This window comes from Aquarana catesbeiana, linkage group LG11 (assembly GCF_042186555.1).
Source record: "Aquarana catesbeiana isolate 2022-GZ linkage group LG11, ASM4218655v1, whole genome shotgun sequence".
NCBI lineage: Eukaryota > Metazoa > Chordata > Amphibia > Anura > Ranidae > Aquarana > Aquarana catesbeiana.
In genome coordinates, this window is record NC_133334.1 from 99,554,679 (window position 1) to 99,580,415 (window position 25,737).

The 25,737-nt window shown below is 43.5% G+C and overlaps 1 protein-coding gene across 1 annotated transcript in view; it reads right to left on the minus strand.

Annotated features, from left to right (window-relative positions):
• The window catches only part of LOC141111715 (mucin-2-like), a 108,839-nt gene that overhangs the window by 51,179 nt on the left and 31,923 nt on the right, over positions 1-25,737 (minus strand). Inside the window, exons 8-10 of the mRNA XM_073603859.1 lie at positions 21,440-21,620; positions 12,203-12,450; positions 4,238-4,421 (exon numbers count right to left, since the gene is read on the minus strand). Of these exons, the coding sequence (XP_073459960.1) occupies positions 4,238-4,421; positions 12,203-12,450; positions 21,440-21,620 (613 nt within the window). The remainder of the gene's footprint in view (positions 1-4,237; positions 4,422-12,202; positions 12,451-21,439; positions 21,621-25,737) is intronic.

Genomic DNA, 25,737 nt, shown 5'->3' on the forward strand with positions numbered 1-25,737 from the left:
TTGGAAATTTGCCCATATTCTTTCCCAGTGGATTGTCCTACAGCCAGGCATATGCTCTCAGCCACACTTTTCCTCAATAACCAGTCTAGGGGTGTTGTTTGTATTCTTTTTTTTTTTTGAGAACTTGGATAGGGTTGAGGGAATTGAGTGGGATACTCCAAAAACACAAACTATGTTCAGGTTGAGGACAGTGAACTCTTTTCTATTAAGCTAAATCAGAAGTCCCTGCATATAGCAAACTGTGGACTTGGCTTGTAATGGAAGCAGTCAAATGTACGCTTCCAAATTTAGAGCAATTAGAGCATAGTCCCTTCAAAAGGAATTAGATAAACTAAGCCCTTCAGGACACCATCCGATGTCCCCTTTAACAAACACGCGGCTGACTCTCTAGCACAAGAGGGGTGGCAGCAGCCCAAAATGTCTCTAAGATCTCTCACAGCAGTCTGTACTCACAGAAGGTTCAAGGAGAGTTGGTTGCCTCCATCCAACTTCAGTGATACCAGAGTAGATCTTCAGAAGACAGCCCCTGTAACTTAAGCATCCAAGCAAGCACATGGCAGCACTATCCTGGAGGGCAGCAGCCTTCCAGGATGGACTGATCTTCTGCAGGAAAAGACCCCAAGCCTAGTGTGCTCAGAGAATATATACAGTCTCCCAGCAGCTTTCAGAACCCTGCTCTTTGAAATTGGCCAGGGCCGTATAAATATTTAATTCTGCCATCTACATAGCTCCACACCTATAATCCATGAAGTTATACTGATTTCTGGAAAACAGAGGAAACTATCAGACTGGCAGCAGGTAAGAACACTGAACTGATCTAACTAATCAATTGCAGCCACACTAAAAACAGTAAGGCAAGCTAAATTTACCTAATCAAAGCACACACAGCTCCATTGAACACAGTGAGCTAGCACTAAATCTAACTATTCCTAGCACCTAGAATGGTGCTACAAGTATAAAAGTGGAAGACAGAAGAAACCACAGACCTTCAAAGCTTCTACTGCCCATGCTATGCCCTTTCAGCTTTATTTTAATTTTATCAGACATCTATGGCCAATTTCAGGTGTCTTACTTAAAGCAAAATATTACAAAATATACTTTTTGCACTACTTTTAGAAAGTATGTTTTATCTATCTATCTATCTATCTATCTATCTATCTATCTATCTATCTATCTATCTATCTATCTATCTATCTATCTATCTATCTATCTATCTATCTATCTATCTATCTATCTATCTATCTATCTCTCTTTTCTTAAAAGTTTTCTCTTGTAACTAATATGTAAAAAACAACAAAATGAGTGTTGAACATATAGCTATTTCAACTTTAAATGTTGTAATTTGTTTAGCAATGTACTTAAAAAAAAAAAAAAAAAACAGTTTTGAAAATTGCAGAGTCCCACACTCTGGGTTCTCATTGTCATCATCTGCATATTGTGTTAACAATTTCACTTTCAAGGCTGAACTCCAGGCAGGGACAGTATAAAATAAACACATTTACAGTGGGGACAGAAAGTATTCAGACCCCCTTACATTTTTCACTCTTTGTTATATTGCAGCCATTTGCTAAAATCATTTAAGTTCATTTTTCCCTCATTAATGTACACACAGCACCCCATATTGACAGAAAAACACAGAATTGTTGACATTTTTGTAGATTTATTAAAAAAGAAAAACTGAAATATCACATGGTCCTAAGTATTCAGACCCTTTGCTGTGACACTGATATATTTAACTCAGGTGCTGTCCATTTCTTCTGATCATCCTTGAAATGGTTCTACACCTTTATTTGAGTCCAGCTGTGTTTGATTATACTGATTGGACTTGATTAGGAAAGCCACATACCTGTCTATATAAGACCTTACAGCTCACAGTGCATGTCAGAGCAAATGAGAATCATGAGGTCAAAGGAACTGCCTGAAGAGCTCAGAGACAGAATTGTGGCAAGGCACAGATCTGGCCAAGGTTACAAAAAATTTCTGCTGCACTTAAGGTTCCTAAGAGCACAGTGGCCTCCATAATCCTTAAATGGAAGATGTTTGGGATGACCAGAACCCTTCCTAGAGCTGACCGTCCGGCCAAACTGAGCTATCGGGGGAGAAGAGCCTTGGCGAGAGAGGTAAAAAATAACCTAAAGATCACTGTGGCTGAGCTCCAGAGATGCAGTCGGGTGATGGGAGAAAGTTGTAGAAAGTCAACCATCACTGCAGCCCTCCACCAGTTGGGGCTTTATGGCAGAGTGGCCCGACGGAAGCCTCTCCTCAATGCAAGACATATGAAGTGGAGTTTGCTAAAAAACACTTGAAGGACTCCAAGATGGTGAGAAATAAGATTCTCTGGTCTGATGAGACCGAGATAGAACTTTTTGGCCTTAATTCTAAGTGGTATGTGTGGAGAAAACCAGGCACTGCTCATCACCTGTCCAATACAGTCCCAACAGTGAAGCATGGTGATGGCAGCATCATGCTGTGGGGGTGTTTTTCAGCTGCAGGGACAGGACGACTGGTTGCAATCGAGGGAAAGATGAATGCGGCCAAGTACAGGGATATCCTGGATGAAAACCTTCTCCAGAGTGCTCAGGACCTCAGACTGGGCCGAAGGTTTACCTTGCAACAAGACAATGACCCTAAGGACACAGTTAAAATAACGGAGGAGTGGCTCCGTGACTGTTCTTTACGTTTACCATCCAACCTGACAGAACTGGAGAGGATCTGCAAGGAGGAATGGCAGAGGATCCCCAAATCCAGCTTTGAAAAACTTGTTGCATCTTTCCCAAAAAGACTCATGGCTGTATTAGATCAAAAGGGTGCTTCTACTAAATACTGAGCAAAGGGTCTGAATACTTACGACCATGTGATATTTCACTTTTTCTTTTTTAATAAATCTGCAAAAATGTCTACAATTCTGTGTTTTTCTGTCAATATGGGGTGCTGTGTGTACAATAATTGGGAAAAAATGAACTTAAATGATTCTAGCAAATGGCTGCAATATAACAAAGAGTGAAAAATTTAAGGGGGTCTGCATACTTTCCGTCCCCACTGTATGCAGCTCTGTATTTATTAATAAAACATTAAATGTTTATCTTTTTATACATTAAGTGTAAGTACCTACATTTGACTTGGTATTAGCCATTTTCAACCCTCTATTTAGCAGCAGTGGGGGTGGAGAAAGGACACCACTGCATTCCTCACTGCCCCTCCATGCAGTAAGTAAATGTTTGAACTCAAATCTGTCTTATGTGTGGTGCTCACCACCTAAAGGGCCTGCTGAATGGTCCCTTTTCCTAATACAGTAAGTGCACTAGCAGACAGGCACACAGTCCCAGTCACTATTCTGGCTCAATAATTAGTCTAGGGGTATCCTTTTTTTGATGCTTTATTGAAAACTTGAACTTGGATGGGTGCTGGGTAACCGTGAGATACCCCAGTAGAGTTAAGTAGTAACTTGAAGACACCTGTCTCCTCAAAGATTCCTAGCACAGTCCTTGCTGCAGCAAAAAATGGACTGAACTACACAGGGGCACAGTAACCAACGTCCACTTTTAAGCATAGGCTGACTCTGATGTAAGAGGGATGGAAGCAGCACTGATTTACTGGGATCTCACACACCAGTATATACTTACAAATGTCCCTGGATATTTTTTATGCTTACTTCCAATATCAGCCAGATTTTTCTCCCATGAACTCTTCAGACCAGATTCCCAAAAGGAAATTCCTCAGTCAGCTCCAGCAAAGTTCAGTAGAATAGGTCCTCCAGCTAGCACAGCTGGGACCTCCAACAGCAAATGAAGAAGCACAGGTGGACTGCCAAAAAGGGCAGCAACACTTCAAACTGGGATATTTTCCTCCTGGACATGAAGCCATCTGCTCCAGGCTTCAAGTTATTTATGCTCCTTCCCAGCCACCTACTGGGCCCCTCTCCCAGGGATTAGCTAACACCACATAAATATTCAGACTGGAGATTTTACGCTCCCAGCCCACTAATTTCCAGAATTATCCAGAAGGCAGGGGACAGCAAACCCCCAACCAGTGAAACTGAGCAACCACAAGCAGCTCCACTGATTACAGAAGAGCTAAAGAACTAGATTTACCCAACCTAGCACCTATCTAGGAGGTTGCTACATATGAGAAGTCTTCCCTCCAGCGACTTTATTTCTGAGTCTCATTATCTAAAATAATACCATAGAACATTTACAACATTTTTTTTCTGCAAATATAAATAATGACAATAGCTTACCACAGTGTCCCTGTGTATTGTTTCCAAAAAGATGATATGGCAGGTCGATTTCAAATCTAAAGCCATCATACTTTATGAAAGATTGTATACTTGGAATCTCCACTACATAATTGATTCCTGATTCATACACTTTCACTCCATTATTTGCGTAAGGGGTTCCTACAACTGCGCCATTTACAATAACCTAGGGTTAACATAAGGAAAAGAGGTAGAAATGAGTTAACTCGTTTTTTTTTTTGTTGTTGTTGTTGTTGTTGTTATAAGAGTTGAAAGTAGTAGCTGCCTAGGAAACTGCTATTTGAAAAAAAAAATATTTGTGAAACCAACCAAATTTTCCCCTTTAAGCACAACTGCACTGTGTCCAGAGAATCACAGTACAGCTGAACCTCACAGCTACTTATACTTACCTTTTCTTTTCACTATGTGCTTAGTTCACTTGGGCACACCTTTCCTTTGCACCGTCTGCTTCTCTTACCTGGAGAATAAGGGGAGCAATGGCTCACGCCACTTCCTAATACATTACAGTACAGGTTGTTGGCTGCTCAGGCATCAGAGCATGGGGCTGGGAAGTCTTTAACCCTGCATAAACTCTAACCAGGACTAGGAAGGGTTTCATCTTCTGACCCCCATGGGTGAATGTAAATAAAATTTTGTTCTTGTTCTTACTTCCTAGATATTCACCACAATGATAACATTGGGGTATATGCATCAATGATTTTGCCTTTAGTAGATATTCACTCAGAATAACAACAGGAAAAGATCTTTACTGTAACATTCACCCTATTTAACAAAGGGTGAGTGTTACCCTATGATTGTGTATAGATTATGTGAGACAGCGTAGTTTCCCCATCCTGCAAGAGGTTACCAGATTAGAATGCATACAGGCTGGGGATCATCATAGAAAGAGAGCAGCAAGCATGCAGCTCCACCCTGTTATGCTGATACCATGCCTGGGGGGTGCTTCCTTCAAAAGTGGATCCTTCAAAAAATGGGGTGCCCTTCCCAAACCACCCTGGTGAACTGGTCCCTCAGAATCCTAACTAATTCACCAGGCATGAGGGTAAGAAAAAGTAAAAAAAATATTGTAAAAATATTTTTATCAACATATTTTTTAAATTAATGTATATCTGCTTTCCTTCTGCCCTATAGACAAATGATGGCCTGGCGGGAGCTCTCCTGTTCTGCGTGGATGTCATATGACATGATCTGTCATCACACAATGGATGACAGATCAGTGTACCGGACCACTGTCAGTACAATTGATCCCTGTGACCAATCACAGCAGATCACATGACAATTGTGCACTTCTATTTATGCCACTCATTGTGTACTATTGTGTTAATCTCTGTGACTTACGTTCAACTCCAACATCGGGCTCATCCCTGATGTTGTGGTTATTATCAGTCATTATCTTAACCACTTGACGACCGCCTCACGCCGATGTACGTCGGCAAGGTGGCACGGACAGGCAAAATCACGTACATTCCGCGGGTGGGGGGTCCAATCGGCGCCCGAGGCGGTCGTCTTTTGTCCCACGGCGATCGGAGGTGAGGGGGAGGCCATCCGTTCGTGGCCCCCCCCCTCGCGATCGCCGCCGGCCAATCGAATCATTCCTTTGCTGCTGTATGCTAAACAGCAGCAAAGGAAATGATGTCATCTCTCCTCGGCTCGGTAATTTCCATTCCGGCCCGAGGAGAGAAGACAGGTATGTGAGTGCACAACACTACACACACACAGTAGAACATGCCAGGCACACAAAACACCCCGATCCCCCCCCGATCGCCCCCCGATCCCCCCCCAATCACCCCCCCCGTCACAAACTGACACCAGCAGTTTTTTTTTTGTTTTTTTTCTGATTACTGCATTGGTGTCAGTTTGTGACAGTTACAGTGTTGGGACAGTTAGTATTAGCCCCCTGTAGGTCTAGGATACCCCCCTAACCCCCCCTAATAAAGTTTTAACCCCTTGATCACCCCCCCGTCACCAGTGTCGCTAAGCGATCATTTTTCTGATCGCTGTATTAGTGTCGCTGGTGACGCTAGTTAGGGAAGTAAATATTTAGGTTCGCCGTCAGCGTTTTATAGCGACAGGGACCCCCATATACTACCGAATAAATGTTTTAACCCCTTGATGGTCCCCTAGTTAACCCTTTCACCACTGATCACCGTATAACTGGTACGGTTGACGCTGGTTAGTTTGTTTATTTTTTATAGTGTCAGGGCACCCGCCGTTTATTACCGAATAAAGGTTTAGCCCCCTGATCGCCCGGCGGTGATATGCGTCGCCCCAGGCAGCGTCAGATTAGCGCCAGTACCGCTAACACCCACGCACGCAGCATACGCCTCCCTTAGTGGTATAGTATCTGATCGGATCAATATCTGATCCGATCAGATCTATACTAGCGTCCCCAGCAGTTTAGGGTTCCCAAAAACGCAGTGTTAGCGGGATCAGCCCAGATACCTGCTAGCACCTGCATTTTGCCCCTCCGCCTGGCCCAGCCCAGCCCACCCAAGTGCAGTATCGATCGATCACTGTCACTTACAAAACACTAAACGCATAACTGCAGCGCTCGCAGAGTCAGGCCTGATCCCTGCGATCGCTAACAGTTTTTTTGGTAGCATTTTGGTGAACTGGCAAGCACCAGCCCCAGGCAGCGTCAGGTTAGTGCCAGTAGCGCTAACACCCACGCACGCACCGTACACCTCCCTTAGTGGTATAGTATCTGAACGGATCAATATCTGGTCCGATCAGATCTATACTAGCGTCCCCAGCAGTTTAGGGTTCCCAAAAACGCAGTGTTAGCGGGATCAGCCCAGATACCTGCTAGCACCTGCGTTTTGCCCCTCCGCCCGGCCCAGCCCAGCCCACCCAAGTGCAGTATCGATCGATCACTGACACTTACAAAACACTAAATGCATAACTGCAGCGTTCGCAGAGTCAGGCCTGATCCCTGCGATCGCTAACAGTTTTTTTTGTAGTATTTTGGTGAACTGGCAAGCACCAGCCCCAAGCAGCGTCAGATTAGCGCCAGTACCGCTAACACCCACGCACGCAGCATACGCCTCCCTTAGTGGTATAGTATCTGAACGGATCAATATCTGATCCGATCAGATCTATACTGGCGTCCCCAGCAGTTTAGGGTTCCCAAAAACGCAGTGTTAGCGGGATCAGCCCAGATACCTGCTAGCACCTGCATTTTGCCCCTCCGCCCGACCCAGCCCACCCAAGTGCAGTATCGATCGATCACTGTCACTTACAAAACACTTAACGCATAACTGCAGCGTTCGCAGAGTCAGGCCTGATCCCTGCAATCGCTAACAGTTTTTTTGGTAGCTTTTTATTGAACTGGCAAGCGCCAGCGGCCTAGTACACCCCGGTCGTAGTCAAACCAGCACTGCAGTAACACTTGGTGACGTGGCGAGTCCCATAAGTGCAGTTCAAGCTGGTGAGGTGGCAAGCACAAGTAGTGTCGCGCTGCCACCAAGAAGACAAACACAGGCCCGTAGTGCCCATAATGCCCTTCCTGCTGCATTTGCCAATCCTAATTGGGAACCCACCGCTTCTGCAGCGCCCGTACTTCCCCCATTCACATCCCCAACCAAATGCAGTCGGCTGCATGAGAGGCATTTTCTTTATGTCCTCCCGAGTACCCCTACCCAACGAACCCCCCCAAAAAAGATGTTGTGTCTGCAGCAAGCGCGGATATAGGCGTGACACCCGTTATTATTGTCCCTCCTGTCCTGACAATCCTGGTCTTTGTATTGGTGAATGTTTTGAACGCTACCATTCACTAGTTGAGTATTAGCGTAGGGTACAGCATTGCACAGACTAGGCACACTTTCACAGGGTCTCCCAAGATGCCATCGCATTTTGAGAGACCCGAACCTGGAACCGGTTACCGTTATAAAAGTTAGTTACAAAAAAAGTGTAAAAAAAAAAAAAAATATATAAAATTAAAAAAAAAATAGTTGTCGTTTCATTGTTCTCTCTCTCTCTATTCTCTCTCTCTATTGTTCTGCTCTTTTTTACTGTATTCTATTCTGCAATGTTTTATTGTTATTATGTTTTATCATGTTTGCTTTTCAGGTATGCAATTTTTTATACTTTACCGTTTACTGTGCTTTATTGTTAACCATTTTTTTGTCTTCAGGTACGCCATTCACGACTTTGAATGGTTATACCAGAATGATGCCTGCAGGTTTAGGTATCATCTTGGTATCATTCTTTTCAGCCAGCGGCCGGCTTTCATGTAAAAGCAATCCTAGCAGCTAATTAGCCTCTAGACTGCTTTTACAAGCCGTGGGAGGGAATGCCCCCCCCCCACCGTCTTCCGTGTTTTTCTCTGGCTCTCCTGTCTCAACAGGGAACCTGAGAATGCAGCCGGTGATTCAGCCAGCTGACCATAGAGCTGACCAGAGACCAGAGTGGCTCCAAACATCTCTATGGCCTAAGAAACCGGAAGCTACGAGCATTTTATGACTTAGATTTCGCCGGATGTAAATAGCGCCATTGGGAAATTGGGGAAGCATTTTATCACACCGTTCTTGGTGTCGTCAGATGCTTTGAGGGCAGAGGAGAGATCTAGGGTCTAATAGACCCCAATTTTTTCAAAAAAGAGTACCTGTCACTACCTATTGCTATCATAGGGGATATTTACATTCCCCGAGATAACAATAAAAATGATTAAAAAAAAAAAATGAAAGGAACAGTTTAAAAATAAGATAAAAAAGCAAAAAAATAATAAAGAAAAAAAAAAAAAAAAAAAAAGCACCCCTGTCGCCCCCTGCTCTCGCGCTAAGGCGAACGCAAGCGGCGGTCTGTCGTCAAACGTAAACAGCAATTGCACCATGCATGTGAGGTATCGCCGTGAAGGTCAGATCGAGGGCAGTAATTTTTGCAGTAGACCTCCTCTGTAAATCTAAAGTGGTAACCTGTAAAGGCTTTTAAAGGCTTTTAAAAATGTATTTATTTTGTTGCCACTGCACGTTTGTGCGCAATTTTAAAGCATGTCATGTTTGGTATCCATGTACTCGGCCTAAGATCATCTTTTTTATTTCATCAAACATTTGGGCAATATAGTGTGTTTTAGTGCATTAAAATTTAAAAAAGTGTGTTTTTTCCCCCCAAAAAAATGCGTTTGAAAAATCGCTGCGCAAATACTGTGTGAAAAAAAAAAAAAGAAACACCCACCATTTTAATCTGTAGGGCATTTGCTTTAAAAAAAATATATAATGTTTGGGGGTTCAAAGTAATTTTTTTGCAAAAAAAAATAACTTTTTCATGTAAACAATGAGTGTCAGAAAGGGCTTTGTCTTCAAGTGGTTAGAAGAGTGAATGATGTGTGACATAAGCTTCTAAATGTTGTGCATAAAATGCCAGGACAGTTCAAACCCCCCCCAAATGACCCCATTTTGGAAAGTAGACACCCCAAGCTATTTGCTGAGAGGCATGTCGAGTCCATGGAATATTTTATATTGCGACACAAGTTGCGGGAAAGAGACAAATTTTTTTTTTTTTTTTTTGCACAAAGTTGTCACTAAATGATATATTGCTCAAACATGCCATAGGAATATGTAAAATTACACCCCAAAATGCATTCTGCTGCTTCTCCTGAGTACGGGGATACCACATGTGTGAGACTTTTTGGGAGCCTAGCCGCGTACGGGACCCCGAAAACCAAGCACCGCCTTCAGGCTTTCTAAGGGCGTGAATTTTTGATTTCACTCTTCACTGCCTATCACAGTTTTGGAGGCCATGGAATGCCCAGGTGGCACAAAACCCCCCCAAATGAACCCATTTTGGAAAGTAGACACCCAAAGCTATTTGCTGAGAGGTATAGTGAGTATTTTGCAGACCTCACTTTTTGTCACAAAGTTTTGAAAATTGAAAAAAGAAAAAAAAAAATGTTTTTTCTTGTCTTTCTTCATTTTCAAAAACAAATGAGAGCTGCAAAATACTCACCATGCCTCTCAGCAAATAGCTTGGGGTGTCTACTTTCCAAAATGGGGTCATTTGGGGGGGGGGTTTGTGCCACCTGGGCATTCCATGGCCTCCGAAACTGTGATAGGCAGTGAAGAGTGAAATCAAAAATTTTCACCCTTAGAAATCCTGAAGGCGGTGATTGGATTTCGGGGCCCCGTACGCGGCTAGGCTCCCAAAAAGTCCCACACATGTGGTATCCCCATACTCAGGAGAAGCAGCTAAATGTATTTTGGGGTGCAATTCCACATATGCCCATGGCCTGTGTGAGCAATATATCATTTAGTGACAACTTTGTGCAAAAAAAAAAAAAAAAGTGTCACTTTCCCGCAACTTGTGTCAAAATATAAAATATTCCATGGAATCAATATGCCTCTCAGCAAATAGCTTGGGGTGTCTACTTTCCAAAATGGGGTCATTTGGGGGGTTTTGTGCCACCTGGGCATTCCATGGCCTCCGAAACTGTGATAGGCAGTGAAGAGTGAAATCAAAAATTTACACCCTTAGAAATCCTGAAGGCGGTGCTTGGTTTTCGGGGCCCCGTACGCGGCTAGGCTCCCAAAAAGTCCCACACATGTGGTATCCCCATACTCAGGAGAAGCAGCTGAATGTATTTTGGGGTGCAATTCCACATAGGCCCATGGCCTGTGTGAGCAATATATCATTTAGTGACAACTTTTTGTAAATATTTTTTTTTTTTTTGTCATTATTCAATCACTTGGGACAAAAAAAATAAATATTCAATTGGTTCAACATGCCTCTCAGCAATTTCCTTGGGGTGTCTACTTTCCAAAATGGGGTCATTTGGGGGGGTTTTGTACTGCTCTGCCATTTTAGCACCTCAAGAAATGACATAGGCAGTCATAAACTAAAAGCTGTGTAAATTACAGAAAATGTACCCTAGTTTGTAGACGCTATAACTTTTGCGCAAACCAATAAATATACGCTTATTGACATTTTTTTTACCAAAGACATGTGGCCGAATACATTTTGACCTAAATGTATGACTAAAATTTAGTTTATTGGATTTTTTTTATAACAAAAAGTAGAAAATATCATTTTTTTTCAAAATTTTCGTTTTTTTTTCCGTTTATAGCGCAAAAAATAAAAACTGCAGAGGTGATCAAATACCATCAAAAGAAAGCTCTATTTGTGGGAAGAAAAGGACACAAATTTCGTTTGGGTACAGCATTGCATGACCGCGCAATTAGCAGTTAAAGCGATGCAGTGCCAAATTGGAAAAAGACCTCTGGTCCTTAGGTAGCATAATGGTCCGGGGCTCAAGTGGTTAAAGGAGGCTGGGGTTTATCTGTACCGGGATTCAGGGCATTTCACTAATAGCAGCCAGTTAAACTATGGCCAGATGGGCAAATGGCTTGCAAATCTCAATATTTCAAAGCCAATCTGCTAGCTAGATTTGAGATACATAGATATAAATGGCAGAAAAACCCACTTTGAGCCAGGGATGGCACCAGGGTTGAGCTTAGGTTTGGTGCAAAGTTTGGTCTAAATCAATGTTTGGCTGAACTAGGAAGGCAGCTGTCAGCTCTGGGCCAATCAAACTTCTTGCAGCTGTATATACACAAAAGGGGTGGGGATGCTCATGACATCACTGACTTAATATCAGTGATGTCATGAGTATCCCCACCCCTTTGTGTATGTACATGTCACAAGTATCCCTGCTCCTGCAGGGGGAATTTCTGCCTGTAGCTGTTTGGCCTGGCAATGACAATTTACTTCTGGGTTTGGTCAACATTCCTAGATGCCACCAATCATAAATGTAAGCAGTTAAGAGCATTAAAGATGCAGGAGTATTTTATGTAATAAAGAGCTTAGAAAAAAAATGTTTTTTATTATAATGAAAACATTTTAGTCACTTTTTTGCTAATAAATGAAAGCACTTTACATCAACCAACATATTATTTCAGTTTCCAAGCATAGGATTGCTGGTTACTCAGATAATATAATAACTAAGATCCATCCTACCTGTACCGTTGGTTGTAACTGGAATGTTTTTTGAAGGCGTATTGTCTGATTTTCATATTTCACAATGATGTCACGTGGACATGATACTCGGTCTTTAGCTCCACAGTCATAATTATCAATATATACACCAAAGGTACTAATCATCTTTATGATTTCTTCCACTAGAGTATAAGTGCAGGTGCCTTGAAAGTCATAGGAAGTCCCATCAAATGTATAAAAATGGGAGTCACCCCAACCAAAGCAAGGACCTACAAAATAAAAATTTGCAGTTATAGAAAGGAAACTCATTTTAGATGTTATTATCGGTCTGGAATTCATTCATTTTTGTGTAATGTCCCAACTAATGAATTCAATTAAAGGTGAACTCCAGTCAAGCAGGTAAATGCTCAGCTAAAATGCATTTGTCATTTTCTTCAGCCTGCAATGCAGGAACACCTAACAGATGGCATAACCAAGTCCTTGACCTCCACTGTGTTGTAAATTTAACTTATTACACACTGCAATAGCTGCATGATTTGGTCAATGACACAACCCCCAGCCTACCGATTTTGTATTAAAGGAGGAGCAGCATATCATTGGTTCATAATTCATTATTATTGTCAGCATATTCCCTGGTAATGTACATACTCTGCAGAAGAACAACATTGTCATCTAGTACTTCGCTGATTCTTAGGCTGGCTATACACCATTCGAATTTTCTTTAAGACCACTTTCACACTGGGGCCGCATGTGCACTCACGGTAAAGCGCCGATTGATTTAGTGGGCGCTTTACCACTGTTTAAGCGGCGCTTTTGTGCTGCTTTTTGGCCACTAGCAGGGCACTTTCAACCCAAAAAATGGGGTTAAAAACTCTTGTGTTGCGGCACTCCCGAATCGCTTTTCAGGCACTTCAGAAACAGTGGCCATTCATTGCAAATTCATTGTATACAGCGCTCCCAAACTGCCCCAAAGATGCTGCTTGCAGGACTTTTTCTAACATCCAGCAAGCGCACTGCCTGGGTGTGAAAGCACCCATTGCAATGAATAGGAGGCAGTTTTCAGGCGCTTTACAGGCGCTATTTCTAGCGCTAAAATGCCTGAAAGCTACCTCAGTGTTAAAGGGGTCTAAAAGTTTTTGTTTTCAGAATGTTTGTTCAATTTACTAATAGTTAATGGGGTCAAATTGACTATTGTTTTCAGCCATAGAGAGGAAAAGATCAAAGCAGTGGGATGGATTTTTCTTTTTTTTTTGAAAGCATGAAATTCTAACAGCAAATTTGTAATTGGGAATTTATATTCATTTCAAAATTGAATGTTAAAAGCAAATGAAATTTTGAAGTACTTTCGAACAACATTTGTTGAGTCACTGATGACATCAGAAAATATACTGAGAAGATTTCTTGAATGAACGTTCATGCAAAATTCTACTAGTGTATGGCCAGCTTTTTGTGCAGTTTGGGGGGATTATAGTAGGTCAATATCCGGTGTTCCTTGCGTTCTCTCTGTGTTTTTGCATTTTATTTTATTTTGGTTTTTCTTCCAGTAAGACTCTTCTTTGGAATTTCTTTACCTAGGATGGCAATGCTCCATGAGCATCTCTTTGTGCAGGAGCAATGTTGCCACCAAAGGATGCATGCTCCTTCTGTGGCTGCGAGCAGCTGTGTTCTAGCAGCCAATCTAATACTGCTCCAGTCTCAGTACTGCCAAAGATTTTGTGATTGACTGTAGAAGCTATTGAGAAGTTGTGTGTCTCCATAGCTATGACAACCCACCCCCCAAGAAAGGAAGAACAGCTTTCTAGTCTAAGGGAAGTTTCAAGCTACAGATTACTTACTTCCTCCCCATAGATGTGCGCAGTCTATTGCATTAGGATGTGCATCCCAAACCAAAGCTCAAACACACAAGTATGTGGGTGTATATATAGTATATATACTAGAGGTCGACCGATATGGGTTTTTCTCTGACCGATGCCGATATTTAGAAATCGCGGTGGCCGATGGCCGATATATGATGCCGATTTTTTGGTTCCGATATTTTAGGCCGATTTTTTTTTTTTTTTTTCCCTTCATCTCATAAAATCTAACAGCTGGACCCCTTTCACACTGGGGCATTTTTCAAGCGCTTTTGGGCTAAAAATAGCACCTGTAAAGTGCCTGAAAAATGGTTCCCCTGCAGTCTCAGTGTGAAAGCCCGAGTGCTTTCACACTGAGGCGATGCGCTGGCAGGATGTTAAAAAAAAAAGTCCAGCAAGCGGCATCTTCGGAGCGGTGTAAACCGCTCCTCCACCACTCCTGCCCATTGAAATGAATGCACACCGCTGCCGAAGCGCCTGCAAAGTGCTTCGGCAGTGGCGCATTTAATCCCTTCCTCGGCCGCTAGCTGGGTTATAAGCGCCCCGCTAGCAGCCGATGGCGCCTCTAAAAAGACGATAAAGCGCCGCAAAACCTGCAGTGTTTTACCGCCAACCCATGCCCGCTCCAGTGTGAAAGCAACCTTAAGTAATAAGTGATTTTTACTTGTAAGCAACAAGTGTCAGAAAAGATTTAGTCTTTAAATGGTTAAACTGAGAGCTTCTACACACAGAGTTCAGTCCATTGATAAGTATAAACATTGTATCTTTTTAGTTTCTTTTATCAGACTTGGCAGGCTGCCCAGAGAGGAGAGAAGTCGCTCCACAGAAGACTTCAGGCAATTTGCTTTGACTTCTATTACAGAAGTTATATCGGCCCTTTTTATCAGCACAATCGGCCGATGCCGATTAATTAAAAAACGCCAAATATCGGCCGATATATTGGCCGGCCGATATATCGGTCGACCTCTAATATATACCATAGTTTGTAGACTATATATAACTATATAACTTTCACACAAACCAATTAACCATCTCAATTGTGGATGCTTTCCCCCTCTTCCAGTATGGGCCAATTTACAACTTTCAGCGCTGTCACACTTTGAATGGCAATTACTTGGTCATGCAACACTGTACCCAAATTACATTTTTATCATTTTTTGAGACAGATAGAGCTTTCATTTGATAGTATTTAATCACCACTGTGTTTTTTATTTATTACTATATAAATGAAAAACAAAAAATACTGACGTTTTTAAATAAAAAACACATTTTTTTACATGAACTTTTGCAAATAAATAACCTTTCTTCATTAATTTAGGCCAAAATGTATTCTGCTAAATTTTTTTGGTAAAGCTAACCCAAATCAGTGTATATTGTTTAGTCTGTGTGAAAGTTATAGAGTCTACAAACTATGGTATATATATATTAAAATTCATCAGGATGCTGGTATGGGGTATGGCGATGATTAGGATGCTGGTATGGCACAGTAGGTTGGTATGGCATATGGCGGTGATCAGGATGCTGGTATGGGTTATAGCGATGATCATGATGCTGGTATGGGGTATGGGAAATAGCGATGATCATGATGCTGGTATGGGGTATGGCTGTGATCAGAATGCTGGTATGAGGTATAGTAGTGATCAGGACATTGGTATGGCAAATGGCGTGATCAGGATGCTGGTATGGGGTATGGCGGTGATCAGTACGCTGGTATGGGGTATGACGGTAATCAGAATGTTGGTATGGCGTATGGCAGTGATCCGGATGCTGGTATGGTGGTGATCAGGACATTGGTATGGTATGTTATTGTGATCACTGGTGATCCTGGGACATGTGACAGGTGCTGGCTGCATTTTTGTTATATTAATTACACTGGGTCAGTGATCAGGGACACTGGGGCAAGCTGGCACTGCAGTTTGTGAGTGTACATGCAGTGTGAAAGGCTGCTGCACACTCACAGGCTGCAGCGACAGTTTCCTCTGCTCTCAGAAAGAGAGCAGCGAGAACTGATGTTAACTTTCAGTTTGCATTGTTTACTATGTGATTGCTGTGATTGGACACAGCAATCACATAGTACAAGACCAGCGGTATTGTGTCTGGGCCTCACACCAATGCGCTCCTGGTGTGGAGCGCAGATCCCACCCTACACTAATGTCACAAATAAGCGGTGGAGGTGCCCCACCTCTCCTGTCCATCCCCTGGTCTTTCCCCTCCACTTCTTCCTCCAGCACCTCCTCCACCCCATCCTTGCCCTGCAATTGAATCCACTAGCAGGAATGGTGTACAGCAAGAGATGGGAAAATACAACATATATAAAAAAGGGTAGGTGAATTTCAGAGTGATCAATGCTATATTGTGACATGGGGAGCATTAGATCTGGTCGTTACATGTGATGACGGTTTTGTGGATGCAGAAGAGGCACCCTGTCGCAAGTGCAGGGACATAGCCTCTTCTCTATGGGAGTTAGGCCCCTTTCACACTGGGGCAGTTTGCAGGCGTTATTGCGCTAAAAATAGCGCCTGCACACCGCCCCTAAACAGCCTCCGCTGTTTGTTCAGTGTGAAAGCCTGAGGGCTTTCACACTGAAGCGGTGCGCTGGCAGGAGAAGAAAAAATCTCCTGCAAGCCGTATCTTTGGATCAGTGAAGGAGCGGTGTATTCACCGCTCCTAAACCGCTCCTGCCTTTTGAAATCAATGGGACAGCGTGGCTATACCGCGGTAATACCGCGGCTATAGCCGCGCTATACGAGTGGTTTTAACCCTTTTTCGGCTGCCAGCGGGGGGTTAAAACCGCACCGCTAGCGGCCGAATACCGCGGTAAAACAGCGCTAAAAATATCGCTGTTTTACCGCCAAGGCCCCCTACCGCCCCAGTGTGAAAGGGGCCTAAGGATATGCCTAGATGGTTGACAGAATGATTTAATATGTGGTATGTTTTGATGGATGGACATGGTAGACGGCTCCCATCAGGGGGTGGGTGTGGCATGCCCCAGTGGGCGTCTGCCCAGACATGTGAATGTGGCTTTATATAGAGGGAATGTAGAGAAAGTCAGTCTGCTATCACTGTGGCTCTGATGAAGAGGGTACTCCCTCGTAACGCGTAAGTGTTTGCAATGCCATCTGGTTCCTCCTAACATCCGGTCCAGGTTGCAGGTGTCTATAAGACATGGTTCCGAATTTTTGGAGCAATGTTAAGCCTTTTTAAATGTCTGTTTGTGAGTATTTTTTTTGTTTTTATTATTTAAATACATTGTATCTTTGGTAATGCACAAGATTGGTGCGTCCTCCCTGTTTTTCTACATGAAAACAGATACCGTCTTTGTCAGCTACCAGAATTTTTTAATTCTATCTAAAAAGATATAAGTAAAAGAGTGCTCTTAGCTGACATGTAGCACTCTCTTGACTGTGAGAAGTTGGCCAGTAGGGATGAGCTTCGAGTTCGAGTCGAACTCATGTTCGACTCGAACATTGGCTGTTCGCAAGTTCGCCGAACAGCGAACAATTTGGGGTGTTCGCGGCAAATTCGAATGCCGCGGAACACCCTTTAAAAGTCTATGGGAGAAATCAAAAGTGCTAATTTTAAAGGCTAATATGCAAGTTATTACCCTACAAAGTGTTTGGGGACCCGGGTCCTGCCCCAGGGGACATGGATCAATGCAAAAAAAAGTTTTAAAAACTGACGTTTTTTCAGGAGCAGTGATTTTAATAATGCTTAAAGTCAAACAATAAAAGTGTAATATCCCTTTAAATTTCGTACCTGGGGGGTGTCTATAGTATGCCTGTAAAGGGGCGCATGTTTCCTGTGTTTAGAACAGTCTGACAGCAAAATGACATTTTGAAGGAAAAAACTCATTTAAAACTACCCGCGGCTATTGCATTGCCGACAATACACATAGAAGTTCATTGATAAAAACGGCATAGGAATTCCCCAAAGGGGAACCCCGAACCAAAATTTAAAAAAAAAAATGACGTGGGGGGTCCCCCTAAATTCCATACCAGGCCCTTCAGGTCTGATATGGATATTAAGGGGAACCCCGGCCAAAATGTAAAAAAAAAATGACGTGGGGTTCCCCCTAAATTCCATACCAGACCCTTCAGGTCTGGTATGGATTTTAAGGGGAGCCCCGCGCCAAAAAAACCCCCAAAAAAACGGCGTGGGGTCCCCCCAAAAATCCATACCAGACCCTTATCCGAGCACGCAACCTGGCAGGCCGCAGGAAAAGAGGGGGGGACGAGAGTGCGGCCCCCCCCTCCTGAACCGTACCAGGCCACATGCCCTCAACATTGGGAGGGTGCTTTGGGGTAGCCCCCAAAACACCTTGTCCCCATGTTGATGAGGACAAGGGCCTCATCCCCACAACCCTGGCCGGTGGTTGTGGGGGTCTGCGGGCGGGGGGCTTATCGGAATCTGGAAGCCCCCTTTAACAAGGGGACCCCCAGATCCCGGCCCCCCCCCTGTGTGAAATGGTAAGGGGGTACTTACCCCTACCATTTCACTAAAAAACTGTCAAAAATGTTAAAAATGACAAGAGACAGTTTTTGACAATTCCTTTATTTAAATGCTTCTTCTTTCTTCTATCTTCCTTCATCTTCTGGTTCTTCTGGCTCTTCTGGTTCTTCCTCCGGCGTTCTCGTCCAGCATCTCCTCCGCAGCGTCTTCTATCTTCTTCTCCTCGGGCCGCTCCGCACCCATGGCATGGGGGGGAGGCTCCCGCTCTTCTCTTCTTCTTTTCTTCTCTTCTTCTTTCCTTCTCTTCTTCATTTTCTTCTCCGGGCCGCTCCGCATCCATGCTGGCATGGAGGGAGGCTCCCGCTGTGTGACGGCGCTCCTCGTCTGACAGTTCTTAAATAACGGGGGGCGGGGCCACCCGGTGACCCCGCCCCCCTCTGACGCACGGTGACTTGACGGGACTTCCCTGTGACGTCACGGGGAATGCCATAGGAAAGTCCCGTCATGTCCCGTGCGTCAGAGGGGGGCGGGGTCACCGGGTGGCCCCGCCCCCCGTTATTTAAGAACTGTCAGACGAGGAGCGCCGTCACACAGCGGGAGCCTCCCTCCATGCCAGCATGGGTGCAGAGCGACCCGGAGAAGAAAATGAAGAAGAGAAGAAGAGAAGAAGAGAAGAAAAGAAGAAGAGAAGAGCGGGAGCCTCCCCCCCATGCCATGGGTGCGGAGCGGCCCGAGGAGAAGAAGATAGAAGACGCCGCGGAGGAGATGCTGGACGAGAACGCCGGAGGAAGAACCAGAAGAGCCAGAAGAACCAGAAGAACCAGAAGATGAAGGAAGATAGAAGAAAGAAGAAGTATTTAAATAAAGGAATTGTCAAAAACTGTCTCTTGTCATTTTTAACATTTTTGACAGTTTTTTAGTGAAATGGTAAGGGTAAGTACCCCCTTACCATTTCACACAGGGGGGGGGCGGGATCTGGGGGTCCCCTTGTTAAAGGGGGCTTCCAGATTCCGATAAGCCCCCGCCCGCAGACCCCCACAACCACCGGCCAGGGTTGTGGGGATGAGGCCCTTGTCCTCATCAACATGGGGACAAGGTGTTTTGGGGGGCTACCCCAAAGCACCCTCCCAATGTTGAGGGCATGTGGCCTGGTACGGTTCAGGAGGGGGGGGGCCGCACTCTCGTCCCCCCCTCTTTTCCTGTGGCCTGCCAGGTTGCGTGCTCGGATAAGGGTCTGGTATGGATTTTTGGGGGGACCCCACGCCGTTTTTTTTTTTTTTTGGCGCGGAGTTCCCCTTAAAATCCATACCAGACCTGAAGGGTCTGGTATGGAATTTAGGGGGAACCCCACGTCATTTTTTTTTTTTTAATTTTGGCCGGGGTTCCCCTTAATATCCATACCAGACCTGAAGCGCCTGGTATGGAATTTAGGGGGACTTCCACGTCATTTTTTTTTTAAATTTTGGTTCGGGGTTCCCCTTTGGGGAATTCCCATGCCGTTTTTATCAATGAACTTCTATGTGTATTGTCGGCAATGCAATAGCCGCGGGTAGTTTTAAATGAGTTTTTGCCTTCAAAATGTCATTTTGCTGTCAGACTGTTCTAAACACAGGTAACATGCGCCCCTTTACAGGCATACTATAGACACCCCCCAGGTACGAAATTTAAAGGGATATTACACTTTTATTGTTTGACTTTAAGCATTATTAAAATCACTGCTCCTGAAAAAACGGCCGTTTTTAAAACTTTTTTTTGCATTGATCCATGTCCCCTGGGGCAGGACCCAGGTCCCCAAACACTTTTTATGACAATAACATGCATATTAGCCTTTAAAATTAGCACTTTTGATTATTCATGTTCGTGTCCCATAGACTTTAACGGTGTTCGCGTGTTCGAAGGAACTTTTTGCCTGTTCGCATGTTCTGGTGCGAACCGAACAGGGGGGTGTTCGGCTCATCCCTACTGGCCAGTGCAGCTTTAAACCCAATCTCTTACAGTCCAGTGGATAAAAAAAAATGTTACCTCTAAAGTTTCCCTGTAACATCAGGGCCCCCTTTACCATCAGAGTCCTCCTTTACCATCAGTGTGCTCTCATCAGTGCAGTCAATTTCATCAGTGTAGTCTTAGCAGTGCAGCCTTATCAGTGTAGCCTCACAAGTGCAGACTCATCAGTTAAGTCTCATCAGTGCAGCCTCATCAGTGCAGTCAGTTTCATCAGTGTAGTCTCAGTAGTGCAGCCTTATCAGTGTAGCCTCACAAGTGCAGACTCATCAGTTAAGTCTCATCAGTGCAGCGATCAGTGCAGTCAGTTTCATCAGTGTAGTCTCAGCAGTGCAGCCTTATCAGTGTAGCCTCACAAGTGCAGACTCATCAGTTAAGTCTCATCAGTGCAGCCTCATTAGTGCAGCCTCATCAGTTCAGCCTCATCAGTTCAGTCAGTCTCATCAGTGCAGCATCATCAGTGCAGCCTCATCAATGCATTCAGTCTTATCAGTGCAGCCTCATCAGCCTGCGTTCCGAAAGAGAAGAAAAAGTCCATCTATGCTACAGCGGATGAACAGATGGGGCCCAGGGAATATAACTCCCTCTAAATGTCTGTGACAGAGGCAGATTTTTAAGATTCTGGGTCTGATTTCTGTGAATGTCCCGGGAAATTCAGGGACTGTTGGCAAGTATGCCCATGCTCACTTGGACATGTAGGTCCTGCAAGCATATGTAAGCAGTAATTTGCACCATACGTCAGATATTGCCACGAATGTTAGAGCGAAAGCAATAATTCTAATGCCAGAGCCCACATTTAACTCTAAACTGCAAAAGGCTTGGAAGAATTACCCCGTGCAGAACTCCAGCCATACACAGATGGCTGGTCATGTCGTATATTCATCTATTATTCTTACTTTCTTTAATAGGTCAAACAGCAAAAGCTACTGATATTATGCAGATATAAAATACTTACATTGACACTCCCAGTGCTGGCAGCATTGGTCATCATCTATTACAGCTATTGGTGGGAAACCATTAACACATGTAATTGGAGGTTGAGGTAGAGGTTTACACTTAATGCTCGTAATATTTACTGAGGTGCCTCCTAAACATCTGGCCACAGTGCAGTTGTCTATTTTCCAGATTTCATTATACTGAAGAAATAAAAGAGTTCAGAATTGTTAATATATAACTGAGTCTAGATAAGAAAATCCCTAAACCTAAAAACCAAAATGTAAATTATATACATTCTGTAAAGGCACTACTACATATAAATTTTGTTTTACCTGTAAATTAAATTGAGATATTTGTAGTTTATGTAACTACAATGTGGAATCTTTGCATAGGTTCATAAGAATCATTTTTTTTAGCTATAGTAACCCTTTAAAAAATGTACTAAATTTGTAAATGTTTCCTCTTTTTATTTTCATTATGCTCAGGAAATAGAAAACATTACATATAAAAATGTTATATTTTGACAGGCAGCCAGCATATGGAGTCCATGGATCCTTCACAGAGATCTATGTCTCAAGGTTCAATGAATGCCAGCTTGCCTGAGCCCTTTGACATGCATGAAATGAAATCCTTCATGGATAAACAAAGCCGTGTGATTATCCTTTTGTATGTGATCACAGTGCTTTGCTTATCAAAAAAGCCACGTGAATGGCATGTTCTCTATGACCTGGTGATCACATGACATTGTTGATGAACAGGAGGCAGGGGGAAAGGAAGGCGGTCAGGCTGTATTGTTAGACTTCAGTAGAAAACCCAAGTAACCATCCTGGCTATAGTGGCTGGTAGGGCTGTGTATACTTAAGGACTAGGAGAGAAATACAAATGATTTTACCGACAAACTTGTGTGTATTTTAATCGTTTGTTTAGCTATTTGCCTAGAACAACTTTGAAATTTTTTATTGAATGTTTTTATATTTATAAATAGTCAAAACAAACAATATATTGTAACAATACACATAACTTTAGAACAGGGGTGTCAAACTCAATTTCATCGTGGGCTGCATCAGCATTATGATTGTCCTCAAAAGGGCCGGTTTTATCTGTAAGATTAGATGTCCAGCACATCCCTTCCCCTTACATTAGATGTCAAGAGCCACCCCACCATCAGAAGTTGAGTCCCCTACTCTAACATCACAGTGCACCCCCCTTTCCTTATGCTGCTGGGAAGAAGCTAAATGCATTGCTTGAAAGCAGAAAGTAGGGGTCTGGAGGAGGACCAGAGGGGGGCTGGAGCTCTCCTGCAGTAGCAGGAGAGGTGTGAGGGCCACATGAAATGGCCTGGAGGGCCGGATTCGGCCCGTGGGCCTTGTGTTTGACACCTATGCTTTAGAAGGATTGCAATTAAGCTAGAACAATAATGAAAGGATAACATTACATATATGATGCAGTCTGCAAATAGTAATAATGTAGCATTTATTGTTTAAAGTGATTGTAAAAAAAAAAAAAGTTAAACATGTTATAATTACCTGCTCAATGCAGCCCAGATCCTCCACTTCTCAGGCCCCTTTTCAGTGCTCCTGGCCCCTCCCTCCTGTAGAGTGCCCCCACAGCAAGGAGTCACAGCCCCCTGTGTCCATTCAGACATCTCTCTCCTGATTGGCTGATTGATTTTGATTGACAGCAATGGGAACCAATCACGCTGTACTGCTATCTCAGCCAATGAGGAGGGAAGCCCCGGGCAGCTTAGACACTCCTACAACATCGCTGGATAAAGAGGGGCTCAGGTAAGTATTAAGGAGGCACAGTATGCATTAAGATAAAAAAAAAAAAACCTTGTGCCTTTAGTGTACATGTACACAGGTTCGTTTAATGTCGTTTTTAGGCAGTTACTTTTATAGGCTTCTCTTTGAAGACAAAAAAATGAGTTCAGATGCCGAAGTTTCCGACGTTTCAGGCGCCAAACGGTAACTCGCGTTTAGCCGCGTTTGGTTTACAGGCGTTTCTCATTTTTGCCTATTTTGAAAAAACTATATATATATTTTTTTTTTCAAATGCTTCTAAACTCAAACGTGGCTAAATGCGGCATGTAAACGCAGCATTACAAGCCATTTAAGCCTCTCTGTGAATTTGTTTTCATAAGGTTTTATCCCATCAGTAGATCTATTCATTTTCAACTTTTTTCAGCAGGGTGGCAACTCTGTTCATTCTGCAATGAAATCATTTCAGTGTTGTCACGTTTTGGACATGTAGCTGTAGATGGCTTTTAAGTAAATGAAAAATAGGGCGTTCGAGCAAGTTTTTTTTTTCTTTTTGGAAAAAGGTTTAGGGCCCTTTCACACAATCGGACCGTTCAGGTCCGCCTGTCAGGTTTGGCGGCGGACCTGAACGGGCACTCCATGTTAGCCTATGGAGCAACGGATGTCAGCGGAGACATGTCCGCTGACATCCGACCCGGTCCGATCCGCAAAAAGTAGACGGATGGGCCTACGTCCAGCTCCGTCGCTGGCGGATCAGATCGGGTGAGATCTGATGAAAACGGACATGCTGTCCGTTTTCATCCGATCCCTCCATAGGCAGCAGCGGCGCCTGACAAGCCCCTCCCCGCTCAGTGAGCAGAGAGGGACCTGTCATCCGCCGGCTCAGCGGAGATCAACGGAGAGATCTCCCGCTGAGCCAGCGGACCGAGGCGGGCTCCGTGGAAACATAGTCCGCCTCGTGTGAATGAGGCCTTATACTATATAAATTAAAGCTAACCATAGCAACCTTCCCTGGCAGTGTTATAATTTGTCCCAACTCTTGAAACTTTGACATTTACTGGACAGCTTGGCCTGCGTGTAAATGTTTAGAAAAGTAAACAAATAAAAAAGTAAACAAACAGAGAAATAAAAAAAACAAAAAGCATATACACAATACTATCCTTACATATATTAACCACATACAGTTCAGAATACAATATTTTTCATTACAGTGTGTGTTTAACCACTTGATCTATAGAAGATTTACCCCCCTTCATGACCAGGCCATTTTTTGTTATGCGGCACTACGTTACTTAAACTGACAATTTTCCCGCAAATAGAGCTTTCTTTTGGCGATATTTCATCACTGTTTTTTTTTTTTGCGATATAATATCAATATCAATTTTGAAAAAAAAAAAAACATTATTTTTACTTTCTGCTATAAAATACATACAATAAAAAAAAATTTAAAAATCTAATTTCTTCCAAAAATTTAGGCCAATATGTATTCTGCTACATATTTTTGATTAAAAAATCCCAATAAGCACATATTGATTGGTTTGAGCAAAAATTATAGCGTCTACAAACTATAGTATATATACTGGAATTTGTATTTATTTATAGCGGGACTGTAACAATCTGACACTGACAGTTATGACACTTTGTGGGAACCAGTGACACTAATACAGTGATCAGTGCTAAAAATGTTCACTGTACTAATAACACTGGCTGGGAAGGGGGTTAAACATCTTGGGTGATCAAATGATTAAATGTGTGCCTAACTAGTGTTTTTGGTGCTTTCACTAAGGAATGTGCTGGTTTTATTCCCTGCTATGCTTTGCAGGGAAACAAAATCCAGCACATCCCCGCTGACAGGACAGAGCGCTGCCTTGTTTACAAAGGAAGAGCTCCGTCCTGTCTGTCTCCTTGCCGACCAGCGGGTGCTGGTGGTCATCCATTGACCGGTACTCGCTGATAGACTTCTGCGGTGACTAATCACAGCAGAAGTGGCACGCGTGTGCACCCCCTACCCAGAAGAGCAGAATCATGTGTATATACATGATTCTGCGCAGAGCGGCCACCCTGTAGCAGCAGAGCTTAAGTAGGTGCCTAAAGTGATAATAAAAGCTTGAATTAAAAAAACAAAACAAAAAAAAAACATGTTATACTTACCTGCTCTGTGCAATGATTTTGCACAGAGCAGCTCCGATCCTTCTTCTCTTGGGTCCTCCACCGGAGTTCCTAGACCCTCCCCTCCTCTCAGTGCCCCCATAGCAAGTCGCTTGCTACAGGGGCACTGGTATGTGCTCGCTACAGAGCCCTGTTCAATCACGCCCACGCTTTTTTCCTGACCAACTGTGATTGAAAGCAGCAGGAGGCAATGGCTTCCACTTCTGTGTCTCAGCCAATGAGGCGAGAGAGTCCCGGGAGAGCTGAGGCTCCCATGCACAGCGCTGGTTCGTGAGGGGGCTCAGATAAGTATTAGGGGGCTACACAGAGGTTTGTTCCTTCATGCATTCCATGCATGAAGGTAAAATATCTTGGACCTTTACAACCACAATAAGTGATATAACCTTACATA